The 16,578-nt window shown below is 42.1% G+C and overlaps 1 protein-coding gene across 1 annotated transcript in view; it reads left to right on the top strand.

Moving 5' to 3' along the window:
- The first annotated feature begins 1,839 nt into the window (after nucleotides 1-1,839).
- The window catches only part of scfd2 (sec1 family domain containing 2), a 105,859-nt gene continuing 91,120 nt past the window's right edge, over nucleotides 1,840-16,578 (top strand). The window contains exons 1-3 of the mRNA XM_008299278.1: nucleotides 1,840-2,736; nucleotides 3,857-4,025; nucleotides 14,053-14,180. Of these exons, the coding sequence (XP_008297500.1) occupies nucleotides 1,923-2,736; nucleotides 3,857-4,025; nucleotides 14,053-14,180 (1,111 nt within the window). The 5' untranslated portion in view covers nucleotides 1,840-1,922. The remainder of the gene's footprint in view (nucleotides 2,737-3,856; nucleotides 4,026-14,052; nucleotides 14,181-16,578) is intronic.

Below are 16,578 nucleotides of genomic sequence, written 5' to 3'. Positions count from 1 at the left end.
ATGGCTTCCCTCCCTGAGCCTGGTTCTGCTGGAGGTTTTTTCCAAGTTAAAAGGGAGTTCTTTCTCGCCACAGTCAATGATATTCTAAGGAATCTTTGTAGAATTTTATTAGATTTTATCGTCAAATAGTCTAAATTAGTCAGGTCATTTGTTAGTGTAGATAATTGGCTGTTGCAGCCCCCTGACACCCCACATGGGCACTGTGCAATGGACTGATGTCCCTCTATTTTATTTTATTTTATTTTATTAAGTTGTTTATTATCCGATTTATTCATTGATTACATTTTTAACCTTTTATCATATTTTTGATATTTGTCATATTTTATCATCATTACCACCATCATTTGCTCACATTTTAACTTTTATTGCTGGGTTGCTGTTGCTATTGTTGTCTTTCATTTATTTGTTATCTGTACCTGTGAGCTATAAAATACCTAAATTTCCCCTAGGGGATTAATAAAGTATCTATCTATCTATCTATCTATCTATCTATCTATCTATCTATCTATCTATCTATCTATTTTAGGGTTTTCCCCTAAATATTTACATTAGTCAAGTAAGTTTGTGCTTTATATGGGATTTTAAGGGTTTAATTGTCATATTTAACTTCTTCAGATAAACGTACATGATAAATAAAATTGTGGGGTCTAAGAGTAATAATATAATAATAATACATAACCTTAATATTTGTTGTTAAGTGAATTGGTAATGCCAATCATATGTCTCCAACATGTTGACTCAACAGCTTTTGCTCAAATTGTGCCATCAAATTAACAGTGACTTAACTGGACTATTAAAGTTTAATTGCTTTATTTACTTTACCTGTATTTATGGACTTACTGCATTTTGCACGTTTAAGTCTGTAGTTTTTAATTTTTTTTTTTGTATTTTTATTATTTATTGCTATTATGTTGCCTTCTGCTTTTGCATCGCCTGTCTAAACACTTTGTAAACCCTTGTTTTTAAAACTGTTTCACAACTAAAGTTAAGATAAAATGATTTTTGTCATTATTTCTACTACTTAAAAAAATAAAATAAAGTCACACAGCTTCCATACCTTAAAGGATTTTGTCTCTTTTCTGTCTCCTCCTTGTCATCCTGGATGCTCACTTCAAAGATCCCTTAAAAAACACACATATGAAACATTTAGGTTAACACTGGTGCCTTAATGTGATGTTAAAACTTCAGTATATTTGATTACATATACAGAAACACCTGTGGCAATTACACTGGCTGCTAGCTCTCTTATAAATGTAAATGTGTTTCTAGGGAAAATTAATTGAACAAACAACACATTAAAACATGGCAACTGGCAGGTTCAAACTTAGCTACATTGATATAATTTCCCCTCTTCATCCTCATCGGCGGAAACACTGGAGTCCGACTCCGAAGTAGACATTTTAAAGAGGAAAAAGTGGTTTCAAATATATAAAAGAAGTCCAAAAAACAAAACAAACACAAACAAACAAACAAACAAACAAACAAAAAACCTAGCTAGTTGTCAACGTCTAGAAAAGAAAAAAACGTTTTAAACGGTGAGAAGAGTAAGTGCAAATTAACCGTTGGCTTCGAAGGCGAAAGAGAAATTTGTAATTAAGTCTTTTTTTTTTTTTTTTTTTAGCTCATTGGCTTCTGAAATATGGTTGCTTATAGTGATACAGATATTTGACATACTCTATAATAATGATGCACTTTAAACAATTATTGATAATTATGTAAAATAGTTCACCAGCACCGCTCGCTCTCGGGATGCTGCGTATTGCTATAGCAACGAGTTTGGATGACGTCTTTATGCTGCGACGCTCTTCTGCCACGTCACCTTTAGGAGACTCGTGTGTTTGTTTTGCTGGAGCTACTTCAGCTGACATTTCTGATGCGTCTTTGATTTCGTTTGTATTTAGCGAACTCTGGTTCTTCGCAGAATGTTGACGACGGAGGATTTTACGCACTTTCCGCTGCAGATGTGGGAGAAGGTGCTGTCGAAGGTGAAGAAGGCGGTTGTTTTTCTGGACGACAGGTGTGCAGAGGCTCTCCACTGGAACGGAGGGGCTGCTGCCTTGTTGGAGGCTGGAGCCCGAAATTTAAAGCAGTTTTCCAGCTTCGAAGCCTGCAGCGTGAATGAGCCCAAAGCGGTGTTTGTGGTGAGCACTCTGTTGAAGGGGAGGACGGTGGACATCATTAAAGACATCATATCCCTCAGTCACTTCCAGTACTGCGTAGTCTTCACCACCGTCGCCCACTCCGTACACCTGCTAGCCAACAATGTCACGGGGGAAATGGAAGGAAACCCCGTGTTTGAGCAATTTGAGGAGAAACTCTGCGAGTGGATGGGGAACATGAACTACACGGCCGAAGTCATGCATGTTCCTGTGGTCTTCGCCCCTGTATCGCAACAGCTGGTCGTCTTACCCACGTTTGCACACCTGTTCCCCCTGCTCTCACCGGACCTGGACACGATCAATGCAAAACGACCAGAGAAGAAGAAATTTGGAAGCCTAAGTGATGTAGACATACACTCCCTCCCCGCTGAACTGCAGATTGAAGTCAAATCCTTGGCTTCAGTGTTAAATTCGATGTTTGAGGCCACAGGTACGAGGGAGGAGAGCTTTGCTGTGGGTCCAATGAGCCGCCTCATAGCAGGGGAACTGGCCAGTCATCCTCAAGCAAAAAACCGGAGGAAGGCAGCCCCTAACAAGGCATCCATCATCTTTGTAGACCGAACAATGGATCTTACAGGTGAAATCTACATCTGTGTTGTGGTGAACTTTCATCATACCAAAACCATAACCCTGTTTAGGCTTTATTCACTGTGTTTATGGCAAGAAAACTGCAAGAGTATCCTGAGATCAGTGTCAATCTAGTATAAAATGCACATATTGATGTAGGGCTGAACAATTTAGAGAAAAGGTCAGATTGAATTTTTTCTTACAGATATTGGAATTTACAGTAACATTTGTCTAAAGTTTCAGTTCAGTATGTATGAATAATTATAAGAGTGCGGCTGTGGCTCAGGTGGTAGACCAAGTCGGTCAATGATTGGAAGGTCAGCGGTTCGATTCAGCCCTGTAACCTGTGTCATGGTCGTTGTGTCCTTGGGAAGGACACTTCACCCACCTTTCCTGGTGTGAATGCATATGACTGGATTGTTTGAGGTGGTGATCGGAGGGGCCGTAGGTGCAGAATGACAGCCATGCCTCTGTCAGTCTGCCTCAGGGCAGCTGTGGCTACAATTGTAGCTACCACCACCGGAATGAATGTGTGTGAATAAATAATTGACAGTGTAAAGGGGCTTTGAGTGTCTAGAAAAGCACTATATAAATCTGATCGATTCTTCTTCTTCTTCTTCTTCTTCTTCTTCTTCTTCTTCTAATAATAATAATAATAATAATGTATGTATGTAATAATTTTTAACTTTGTAATGGAACATTACCACATGAAACTCAACATCAAAATACTTACTGATCTACTAGTGTATTCTAATATAAGGATGAGCACTTAAAGCTAAAAATAGCTTCAAACATATATTTACTCAACTTTTTGAAAAGGCCTTTAAATGGCAAAGTAATAATAAAAGGAAAAAGTCCAGCAAATACCAATCTCTGACATTTTAACAAGTATTCACAGCTTAAGGGCAGCATCTAAGTATCCCACATTCTGCAATCAAGTTAAAGTAATAATAATAAAAAATAAACCCTGGGTTATGCAGCCAAATGTATATCCTAAACTGCAGCCTTTGTGATTGCTAATTGCATTGTTTCAAGTTGCAATTTCAATATGAAATCTCACGAACATCTGTTACTGCACACTGAACAGATAGTTGGTCTTTTTTTTAAATCTGCCATTTCTTGATTCACAGGGGCTGTTGGTCACCATGGCGACAACCTAGTGGAAAGGATTCTGACCGTGCTCAAACCCTTACCTGGTCATGTGACAGACGTGCAGGTGGACATGCTGGAGCTCACAAGTCTACAGCGAACCCCTCACTCCCAGAACACGCTGGCACCCGGCTGTCTTGCACAGACCCAGTGAGTGCCTCTCACCTTTTACAGTTTTCAAATTTTCATTGATAGCAATAGCCACTTCCACAGTTCATCACACTGTATACACGTACTGCAATTAGGAAACCTACTGTGACTTTGAAGTGACTTTGATTTGTCGTGATCATCAGATCATTTGTTAAGCCTCTTTCCAGCCATCACTTTGAACAAAAACATTTTAAAGACCCCTTTTGGAGAAAATCAAGTATTTTACCTTGTTAATGTGTTTGTTTGGTGTTTTTTTATATACTCGAAGGCACATCAAGTTTGAAATAAGCAGTCAACAACATGGCTGAGCATTTCCACTTTGAAACTCATACTATAGGAACTAACTAACTGGTGTAGAGTTACATCTAAGACAGTTTAGAGCACAAAGAGATTATTTTCATAATAAAAATTTTGCAAAATCTAACTTTGATGCACAGAGAAGAGTTTTTACGGGTTAAAACAAAGACTGGAGAGAAACTGGATGATCTGTGCAGGTCTGCTGTACCGTTCTGTCCATATGTTAGCTATACCTATATGTCTCAATAAAATTTCAGGTACATTTTTTGGCAATGTATGAAATGTGAGTTCAGAAAGGTCGGCTTAACATTGTATAACAGACCCAATATTAGATTTAACAAATGTTCATGATGCAAAAACAAAGGTCAAGCCTCTGGTGTTGCAGACATAAGCCTCATTGGTTGAAATTTATTTGTCATGGGAGCAGTTTGGCGGATTTTGACATTACATGCACTGATAAGTGATTTTAATCCCATCTGGAGGCCATTTGCATGTGACTTCTCCCTCTACCTCAGCAATAATTAAAGTCATGATTTACAGCTCATTACCATCCTCCCATTAGGAGACCGAGATCCCACAGGTTCATTGAAAGGGCTGTTGTAATGTCACCTACAGATAAGCACTTTAACTCAGAGTCTGCCTTCCTAAGACTGGTTTTATATGCACTGCGCAATACACATTTTAGCTCTCTGGCAGCAACCCTTTTCTTACTGGGACAGCATAAGACCAGTAAATCAAAAAGAGAAATTGGACTTTCTAAAAACCTGACATCACATAAATCCAGTTAAATTGAAGAAGATTAACAAGTTAGTCTGGATTTGAACTTCCCTTCTGAATAGGGCCTTTCTGTATGGAGTTTCCATGTTGTCCCTGTTCCAGTGTGTGTTTCCTCTGTGTGCTTCCAGCTTCCTTGCCACAGTTCAGACATCCAGGTTGGATTGACTGGACACTCGACACAATTACATGACTTTCCCACAAAGTATACTTGTCTCTTTTTTTACATTGCAGTCTTCTGTAATTTGGCAGAGGCTAAAATGCCACCCACAATGAATTTGGGTAACAGGGAGCACGGCAGATATAACCATAACCACCTCTCCACAGACTATTAATCCTGTCTTATCCTCTGACACAACCAAAACATACATTTGTGCACATTTTCCCCACCTGGCTGAATTACACATATGCGCAAACACATGCTCACCAGCCAGAGTCACCCCCCCCCTCTAAGTAAGTGGGCTGAGTGGCACATGACCAGAGGTGCCAGTTGTTCAGTGAATCTTGTCTCGGCTGTGCAGATGCACGTGTTAGGCGCCTGCGGTGGAGTTGTTGTACATGGCAGGGATTAGCCCTACATCATGTGTTCCACTCCCGCTTTTTTCTCCTTTATGTGGTTGCTGGAGGAAAAGACTTTGACTAAGAAGAAGAGTTTTGTGGCCGGACCTGTCAAGCAGTATGACCGACCACGGTGATTTCAAGACCGGGCTCGCACTTCTACTGACTGAGCTACGGGGGAGGTTCTGTTTTAATGGAACCCGTCTTAGATCTTTCCAGCCAGTGCTGTTTAGACAGTGTGTGCTGCAGCAGATAATGCGAGCACAGCAGGGGCAGGTTGCACCGACCCTTAGATGTACGTAAATCTGGGGCATTTCAACCAGATACCTACGGTATACCAACAAATGCATGTCTCAAGTCAGTGCAGCTGCCTTTGAACAGCTGAGTATTCTCCGGAAAGAGATAAAACGTTTCACACTGTGCGCAAGATGCTGCTGCAACAAGGTCACCCTCCTGCATAGTCTGTGAAAAAGGGTTAATTGTACGATGATGGATAAGAAGCACAGGTAAACTTTAGACAGCGAAGGCCAAGAAAAAGATTGGCAGCTGTACAGAGGCTGAGGTCCCAGCGGTACGGTTTGCAATCAATGTTCCAGATCTTTTCACTAAATATGACCAGAGTCTCAGCCAGCACGCCTTATCTCAAGACATTAGATGATCAATTCAGATATTGCGTACAAGTTCTAGCAGGTGCTCCGACGCAAACATACAGACGGAGGAGTGTTGCTGAAAGTAATAAGTAGTAATAAGCAAGCGGCAGCGACGGCGGCTGTGCTGGTCTGATCGGGGCCAGCCGGATCAGCAGGAGTGTTATTGCCTGCGCTATCTCGGAGCAGATGGCCCAGTTGAGGCTTATCACAGATGTTTAGGAGATTGAAGTGCTGCTGAGGCAAAGCAAGAAAGAAAGCCTAGAGTTCCCACTTTATTTAACTGCCTTCAAGTGCACAGCTCACCGCAGGCTGAGTCGATGTCAATCACTCTAATGTGTTAAAGTCTGGGCTCTGCGAATGCATGTTTTTAGAGGTGTACTGTTCTTATATGTTAATCTCTCCTAATTCTACAAAAGGTGCAAAAGCACACATTTCTAAAAGGGATTGTTTTCTCTGCATGATGTGAACTGTGCAAAGCGCTAGACTCTGCTGGCTCTTTGTGGTTTGATTGTCTATATAATGAGTTCCCTCCTACTGGATGTTTATACACCTATGATTTGTGGAGCTATTTTTAACCGGGACCACAGTGTGTTTTGATTGGTTTTGTTGTGCAGACGAGCTCAGACCTTTAAATATTAGGTGCGGACTTAATTTGGACCTTTTATATGATATTTCCTTCAGTAATTCCAGGATATTTTTATAGATTACTGTGTCTTAAACATTCTGTGGGTGGTTGTTGATTCTAGCTCTGAAGGAAAGACCCCACACTTACTTTGCAATTACTGTCGTATTGTCTTTCATAACCTGGTGTGAATTTTCCTCATCCTACTACCTGACTTTCACTCTGTGGTTCTAGCAATCATGCCAGTGAGAAACTTTACTCTGCGTGGGCGTCTGTGCACAAAAGCTCACACTTTGCCTGTTGAAGTTTTGTGTTACTCCGTTTCTGCATTGTGGCACATGTTTTATAGCCATTAAATTGTGCTGGGTTGCCCAGTTTGCTGTATATAGAGAGACGTTGAGTGAAAGTGGCTTGTTCTTTTGTGTGCCCGCGTGTGTGTTTGTGGTCGGGTACCTTCCAGCCCAGTCTGTGTAATTTGCTGTGCTTGGCTTCACAGCGCTTTTGATCCTGAGTGGGACATATGAACCCCACTGGTAGAGGGCACCAAGTTTCCCTCAGTCTCACACTGAACCCTACACCCTCATCATCTGGACCTTAATCCTGTGGTGGGGGTGTGCGCAGTGTGGGCAGAACCAAGTATACGGGTGGCCAAGGTGCTCTGGGTCCGCCTCAGGAGCTGCTGAGATCGAGCCAGGCAGAGTAACCGACCGCACCCTGCCATGAGAAAACAGTGTGAGGCTGCCATCCCCTCAAATCTACCCTGCAGATCCTGTATGCATACCACCAGGAAGAAGGGAAAATACCTATTTCTGTCACAGCTGGGAAATATGAGCATGGATAGAAAGCCATGCACGCTGATTCGAGCTTAGGCTGTATGGGAAAAGTAACAAAAACAGCAGAGATAGTAGAGTGTGGACAGCAGAGCCCAAATGACAGACAGCTGAGGATAGCTAACCCTGTTCTTACCCCACCAAGAATAAGAAGGGAGTTTGAAAACTGACCACGTTCATTCTATGGTGGTTCCTTATAGTGGAAAGATTGTTTTGCTATTCTATACTTAGACAATGGACAGTGGCACAAACAGCTCAATGAAGATGAATTCTTTTAAGTGATTTACAGGCTCCACAACAACTGTACTCCATCATTACTTACAACGTAGTTAGTTCCCATACAGGGCTGCCTGTAAAGTTTGTAGCAGAAGCGGACAAGCACTGTTAAACCAGGCTATATTGTATATTAATCTGATCCAAATGTCTGGGTCTTGTCCTATTCTGATTGATAAAAACTGAATTCGTACAGTAACTGGTTTCCATCTTCCTTATTCATCGTGGCTGAACCTGCAGCGTATGATGAATGTTAGTTTGTGGAAAATAAATAGCCACTGTTTATACAGAATGTCTGCTGGAAACAGTAGTCATGGCCGTAGAAAATTGCTTTTTCATTTCAAGAAAAGTCAGAACCAGCTTTGCTTCTGTTTTTTTTATCATCACAATATAGAGTGTCGATCAAGCTAAAATAGTCACAGAGTAATTTGAATGCCGTCTCTTGTGCTTTTATAAAAAGGAACCAAATCTCAGACTGAGTCATAGGCAGCTCTACGCAAGACCAACACGGTCTGGTTGCTTTCATCTTTTATATAATCGTGCTGATTTTATCAGCATTCCCTAAAGGTCAGTGACAACCGCAGTTGATTGCAAAATAAAGTTGATATCAGTCAAAGTGTTGCATCAGAAATGCAGAGATTTAACCATATCTTAAGATTCAGTGAGCTGATGTGTCCCCTGGTCCACCTCTGATGTTGTTTCTTTCATTGCCTAATTCTGTTTTCTCTTCCAGTGTAGAAGGTATCTCAAGCTGAAACCCACAGTGCATCAATCAAGTAGATTACTCACACCTGAACAGCTTGTACTCTGTGTTCCCATCAAGACTGAGATAACATAACCCGCTCCGTCTCGTCCGCTGTCTTCTGCTCTGTGCTTTAATTTTCGATACAGAACACACTTTGTATTTGAGAGAGTATGCGCATTTATTCAGTACGTTTTGATAAAACACCCCCAAAGATGGTGCTTTACTTCCTCCAGCCCCACTCCTTCAAAGAACCCCTACTGCTGGCTTTCATTTGAAGTGGTAAATTAGCCAATACACGTGAGGGGATGAAGGCTCATCTTCTCCCACATTTTACCATTCTGTCTAAACTGCAAAAAAGAAAGTTTGTAGCATGTTTATCCTGCAACTTTGTTTGGAATACTTATACGGCTATTCCTATCAATTCAACTATTGACCTTTTTACTGACTGGTCATTTATTGAATTATTGATTTTTCTCCCAAATTTCTCAGTTCATTTGAAATTCATTGTATTTTTGAGCTTTGAGCTCAATATGTGCATGCAGCAACTACAAGGACAAAAAAAATAGTTTAAATAAATAAATAAATAAAATCCAAAATAATGACAACACTTACATATCTTCCAGAATAGCCACTGCATGTTCTCTGTTTAGGTTCTTGTTATGCTGCTGTGGTGTGTCATCAAAGTCTGCACCACATTCTAATTTTGTGATAATCTGAAGTACTCCCATACTTCTGAAGCCTTCGCTTTCTAAGACAGTAATGCTGAGTGCAGCTGACCAATGACTGCAGCCGGAAACGACTGATGTCAAGACGCAGCAGATAAATAGACGTACAGAACATGAGTTGAAAAGAGATTTTCAAAAATATTCATTGGTTTAAAATATTGACGTTGACTGCATTTTCACATTAACGTTATCCATTTTGCCGACTAATCCTGCAGCCCCTAATACTTGACATTATTTCACATATGCATTTTTTTAATGCAACCCACATCATATTTTTTTTTATCATTTCTAATAATTCTAATTATTTAAATTTTAATTTGAATTCTAATTTCTAATAATTTCACCGCATTACTTGATGTATGCTTAACATGGATTTCGTGTTTTACAGGAAATTTAAACAACATTAAATTCAGAAACATAAACTGTGCTGCTAGCCTCAAGCAGAGATGGGGAGCGTTCTACAAAGATCCAGTAAAATCACTGCTTCTCACTCCCCACTATCAGATTTTTTCATTTTCAAACCTATAGTCGTCAGCCTCAGCCAACGCTGCCCCGAGTGACATCTCCTCTAGGACACTTGTCAGGCTTTACTCAGCTCCCTCTGGAACCAGAAAAGGGTTCATACTACTATTTTCACATGCAACTGCACTCTCTGAGACCTGTAAGTAGACTCAGAAGTGTAAAATCCACACTGCAGGACCTTGGAGCAGGCGCGAGGTGACACCAGCATTTACAGGAACGGCCCCCGTAATCGTCCCTTTCAAGCCTTTTTTTTGTCTCCATCGTGGAGCAGGATCTGACAGCTTCGACCACGGCGTCAACTCTTAGTGCATCAAAACAACGGCGGTGTTGGAGAGAAGACTACTGCTCAACAAGGATGCAGGAAGGCAAAAAACAGCCCTAAAACAGCCTAATGATATATTTTGCAGTTCTGTTTTTTTTTTTTTTTTTTTAGTTTAGTACAAGAACAAAAGCAGTTTAGTATAAGGATACATAGAATTGACCAAAAAAAGTCACTGACTGATAGCTGGCCAGTCCTGTTACGTCTGTGCCGGCGTGTTTCACTTTTTGGTGTTCCTCTCCCATCCTTTCCTTGCTTCCTGCAGAACTCCTCTCCCTCCTTTCTTCTCCATAAATCCGCTGGGTCATTTGTCCCTCTTGCCAGAACACACAGACACTCAAGGCCAGGTCTGGTTTTGGTCCATCCCCTCCTTTTCTGTCTCATGTTATGTCCTGTGCTACATGGGGATGTTTACAGGAAACCGACAGTGTTTTTTGCCCCATTAAGCGCACTCCATAAATTAACTCGGCAAGGAATGGGCCTGACCTTGCACAATTCTATTAGGCTGTATCTGTTACATGAAGTCCCATTGGAAAGTACACACATCATTTGAGTCATGTGCAATGGGAAATAGATTACAGTCTGGTTTTGCAGTTTGCTGAGTGTGAAGTTTTGATGCACTTTATCACATTAAGGATGGTTGTGTTCATTTGTCCTGGAGTGTGCTGTGAGTTTGTTAACTTGACCTGTTGTACAGATGTTGACACTCCGAAAAGTAGCGACAAACACGTGATAAGCCGAGTAGAGCTGCTGTATTTAAGGCTGTGAGGTTGGCTTTTTTTGTTGTGAAGAGTGAGAATAACGAACTTATCGCAAATATTTTTGCACTTATCTCCAGCAGTCGAGAGAGCTTTTGCCTAGATGCTTGTCTGTGAAGTTGCTGCACCCCAGTACGGCTGAATTTAATGTCATTTCATGTGTGGTTTTGAAAGCATTCAAAAAATGTTACGTCCCTCTTCAGAAACAATATCCTCATTAATTTTATGCAATGAACTGACCTCAAAGCTTTCATTGGAGGTACTCTTTGTTTTAGAGTAGAAATAGTCTCCAGGAAAGTTGTCAACAGCATCTTAAGTGGATTATGTGGAACAACAAGGACACAGAGAAAAGCTGCTGCTGAATTTTTTAATGTTGTTTTACCTTTACTAATAGTTTGAGCACCATAAGCAAAATTCCGTTCACTCTCTTAGCTGAAATCTCAAGATACTCACGTTGGACTGAATGACCGGTAATATGCTCAGACGCCACTGGAGGTAAATGAGAAATTGTGTTGTTTTTTTTTGTAATTTAGGTGAACTGACCCTTTGAAGACTCATCCTTGAGGCTTCATCAATTGCATGTACAAGTAGTATGACTCACTCCTGAATCATGTTATGAATGCTAAATTTTTTGCCGCTTGTGTGCGTGTGAGATGGAGTCAAGCCGAGTAAAGAAATAAACACTGAGCTGCGTGTGCGCACACACATCCATGTTCGACCAAATGCTGAGGGGGCCACAGGATGAGCAGTAAATTGAAGAAATCCTGAGTCAGAACGGTTTGAGCCATTCTTTTCTGCTGCATCATACGCTTCCAGGAAAGCTTGCCCCCTCCTCACCCCTGCAGTCTTTAATGACTTAGACGTGGTAGGAGGCACTTTAATGGGCACATGCGTGTTCATTCTTTAACGCAGTACGTACATTGATCTTTAGACTATGGTATTTGATTCCTAACTACCTTGTTATGCCCTTATTGCACATCTAGTGGAATTTTAGTTTGGGCACAAACGCCCACACTCTCCAAACACACCCATTCAGTCTGTCCAAGAAAGCCGGAGAGGACATTCACCATGTTGTGCACAAGTCAAGTGCAAGAGTGCCCCCTTCAGTCTGCATCTAAGCAGCCTCTCGACAGAAAGCCACTATGCACTTCATGCAGATGGCCAAGCACACGCACACCAGCTTCCCCAACTGTCTCCCCCCCCACCCCTTTTGCCATAGTAGAGTAGTTACTCAACAAGGTCTCTGGCTGGTTATGGAGCCTGTCTCACACCCTGCCAGTGTAAACCTCACCCCTCCAACCCTCCCCACCTTCGTCTGACCAAATGGCCCGCGGAAAGCATCAGGGGAGTGGGCCGGCGGTGGTGTTTAGGGAGGAGGGGGTGAGGGGGGGGCAGGGTGGGCAAGAAGCCAAATGAGAACCATATTTCATCCACACTCTGCCGAGGCCCTCCGACTTCCAAGAACACACACGGACGTGAAAGGTTGTGTGCAAACATATACAGATGCATGTGTACTCAGCCGCAAAACACATGAACACACTCACGGCTGCTCACATATGGCCCGGTCAGGTCACACTGTTGGTATTTCAGCCATGACAAGCATGTGGGACTTCATGATTTGCGTAATCGTAGCAGTGCTAATACATCATCAAGTGCATGGGAGGTGTTTTTTGTGAAAGCTTAAGTGTGGTGCTTTCCAGAAATGGTACCCGGTCTTAGGTGTTGACCAATAGCTGCAGTGCACTACATCACATTCATGTCCTAATTGCAACTTCAGAAAAGTTGTTATGAAATACATGATGTATTTTTTTTCTTTCCTTTTAATATTTTTCACATTTTGCATGAAACTCTTGTCCCAGGCTGAGTTGTCTTTGCCGGTCTTTGTGTCTAGCTCTAGTGTGAAGATGGCGGGCGTCCCAGTGTGAGCCCCTCTCCTCCCCATCCAGCCCCAGCCCAAGGTCTGGAACAGATTACATCTGATATTAAACACATGGCAGCAGTTAGAAAGGAGAAAAGGCGAGAGAAGAAAAAAAGCTTTGAAAAAAAAAGACAAGACAGAAAAGAAAAACAGAGTGGATTTGTCAGCGAGGTCCCTCCTACCTTCCCTCTCTCCGTCCTTTTAGTCCATTTTCTCGCTTCAATTTCTGGTCACTCCTGAGAGAAGATCATGTCGACTTGTCTGAATAGCTGTCAAAAGCACTGACAGAGATGTAGGCTTTTTATGCCCTATTATACAACCAGAGAAGTGTCAGAGCCTTTAACAGGGCTGAAAGTCTGAAAAGAGACCAACTTAGACAGAAATCTAAAATACGTCTTTTGCGTGAATTCAAATTCAGAAGCTGTTTTATTCGATGAAAATGTCACTGTCTGAGAATTTAATGACGACGAAGCTCTGAAGTGACATTCTTTCACAGAAAGGCTTGAAGCCGTCTCTGCTCACAGCAGATGGTAATAGCCTTACACACATGCCTTGTCTTCAGTCTCCCATTAGAGATGTGGATCAGTGTGTTTCGTAACCTAGCGGATAATGAGACGAGGGACTGAGATGTGCCCTGCGACAGCATCAAGAGCAGTCCCGGTCTCCAGACTCTTTTGCTTTGTCGCTGATGTACAGACAGCGCTGATCAGTCCAGAGGAATGTTGGCAGACAGACGTTTTAGGTGGATTGAGAACATTCCTAATGTTCCCTCCGCTAATTTCAGCTTTTTCCTGTGAGGGGTCCCACAGGGGAGTCACCACTCCCCAACCAGCAGGCTCTCTATCACCGAGACGAGCACTCAATCACGTCCAATGTTGTCCTTTTTCTGTTTGCATTCGGAGGCCTGCCAACAAACAAGCACGAGCAGCAACAGTTGCTCAGCTTGTTTGCACTAAAGATCACGGCGCAGATTCTACTGCAGTGTTTTAATTTTCCTCATGACTAATCTTACCTGTTTGATTGTTCTACCTATCAGGCCATCTGCAGCCAGATCCCTGTGGGAAGCCATGCTGACCAGTAAACACAAAGAGAGCGTGATGGAGGTCCGTCGGCAACTGGTGGAAGCTGCCAGTAAGGAGAAGCTGCCAATCAAGATGAGCATGGGTGAGAATCAGAGGGCTACAGATGGAAGCTAAAGAACATATTTTGGTTCCCATCAAGCAAAACTATTTCAAACAATACGCTGCATATAAAAAACAGCCATTAATGTCATATAAAAGAGTCGTATGTAGAAATGTACATGCTTAAACAGGAGCGTGTGGCAATTTTGTATTGTTTTGGAGCAGAACCATAGCGCCTCCTACCCGCGATCCTCTGCTTTGCTGTGTATTTGCCCATGTGGCCACAGAGGAAATCTGAACCACATGTTGGCTCTATGACACACACTCACATGCTCCCTCACACACACACACACATACGCTGCATTCGAAAACTTTTGTTGTTCGTTAATGAAGCAAAAGGGGGCCGAAGCGAGGGATAAAAATATGTGTAGGCACGCAAAAATAAAGTCATTACGTGCACAAGTGTACTGTGCCATCGTGCACGTTCACCTTTATGCTACCCTCTGACTCACAGGGGTAATGGATGTACTACACTCCCACAAACACACACACTAACTGGGCTAATATGCAGGTTAGCATCTGGCAAAAAGTAGAGGGGGGTTAAAAGGGAGGGGCAGTGTGGTCCCTTAGCTCCTATAATCTATGAGGTAAAGAAGGTCTTGTCTCTCGTAACAGGCAGGTTGTAATATGTTGGAGGTCACACACACACACACACACACACACACACACACATATATATGTATATATATATATGCACACACCCTGTGAAGTCTGTCAAGCATCTGCATCTACATGTGGTGGTTTTACTTTCACACATTTGTGCTAAACAGCAGTGCTTCTAATTGTGGATCACTGCAACTATGAGGATTTATTTAGGAAGCAGAGCCGCAGAAATACAAGGAACAACGAGGCCGAGAGTGACAGTAAAAGCATGAATGTACGAAGAAGGTGTAGCGTTAAAACTGCCCCTGCCTGCTGACTGACAGTCTGTTGACTTAATGTCTTTGCTGAGAGAGAAAAGCAGGGAGAGAAGGGGGCACTGTAATACCCCTCTCACACTGAACCTTTATACCCCACTGGCAGAGGACCAGACTCCATGAAGCTCCCCCTGAGCCTCCGAGCACACCCCCACAAAGTTCCCATCCTGCCTACCAGCACCACCAGCAGAGTTTTCAATCCATCACGCTCTGCTCATATGAGACCAAGCTAACCCCGGTAACACAAAATGCTTAGCATTAATACCTATCTGCTCTCTCAGTGCCTACTTACGCTCTAGGAGAGGAAAATTTTCCACTCGCACCAGAGCGTATTCTCACTCTGGAAAGGTTTATGCAGATCAGTTGAGAAAATAGTGTATCAGTGCACTACAGGCCCTGAATTCTCACACAGACTGACCCATTGGCTTCTTTTCATCTCAACAGGATAAGATCATCCAGAGAGAGACAGAGAAAATAATCCATTTCTCAGAGCCTCAGTAGAACCCATCAGGTTTCTCATAGCACAATAGGATGATGAAATTCCCTCACTCTGTGTGTGTGTGTGTCTCTGTGTGTCTCTCTGTGTGTGTGTGTGTGTGTGTGTGTGTGTGTGTGTGGATATGTACAGTACGCTGTTGCGCAGAGTCCAGTGTTTATCTTTGGTGTTTTTGCTCTTAGCAGGGTATTAGTCAGACAGCTTTGGTTTCATCGTCCATAAACATGTGTTTATCTGTCCATCTGCATGTGTTCAAGTGTGCATGCATGTGTGCGTCACAAGATTATGCAGTTTGTGTATATACTGCGTACACTGATACTGAAACGTAAATGAGATGTGTTGACAGGGCCTTTCTTCCTGTGGTGCAATCTGGGCTTTTAAACTGCACAGAGGACTGAGACTCAAGTAGACAATTGGTTGCATTCATCATTTCAAGCAAGTGAACTTGTGTGTCTCAAATAAGTGTTCATATTCTACTGTATCGTCTCTCCCTTTTGAATCTTAATTGAAATGACAGTCACAGTGTGTTTTTCTGTGATAGCAAGTCTTTGTACTTTATCTTGTAATTCATGAAAGACTTCTTCTTTGTCAGTGAACATCGTTCTATAACTTATTAAAACAAAACGCAGTATGATTTGGGGCATAAAAGATTGAATCTAACCCTTTGTATAAGTAATGAAAACAGTACTCAAATTATTTTTTTTCTTTATATCATTCATTTCATCAAATAACTCCTGCTTTCCTGCTCTGTACAGGCCTCAGTTACACCACAGTCATTCCACACACATTGTTCAACTCAAGTCTTTTTTGTCTTTAACCATTCTAGCTGTATGCTCTAGGGATGGCAATGTCAGTCAATTGGCCCATCATTTTGGCTCCATGCTGAAAAAAAAATCAACAAATTCCATCCGAAGTTGCCAGAGGATGAATCCAAATAACTTTGGTGAACCGCTTACTGTAAGTCTTGC

This window comes from Stegastes partitus, unplaced genomic scaffold (genome assembly GCF_000690725.1).
Source record: "Stegastes partitus isolate 25-593 unplaced genomic scaffold, Stegastes_partitus-1.0.2 Scaffold30, whole genome shotgun sequence".
Lineage (NCBI taxonomy): Eukaryota > Metazoa > Chordata > Actinopteri > Pomacentridae > Stegastes > Stegastes partitus.
This window is presented reverse-complemented; position numbering and strand designations above follow the sequence as displayed.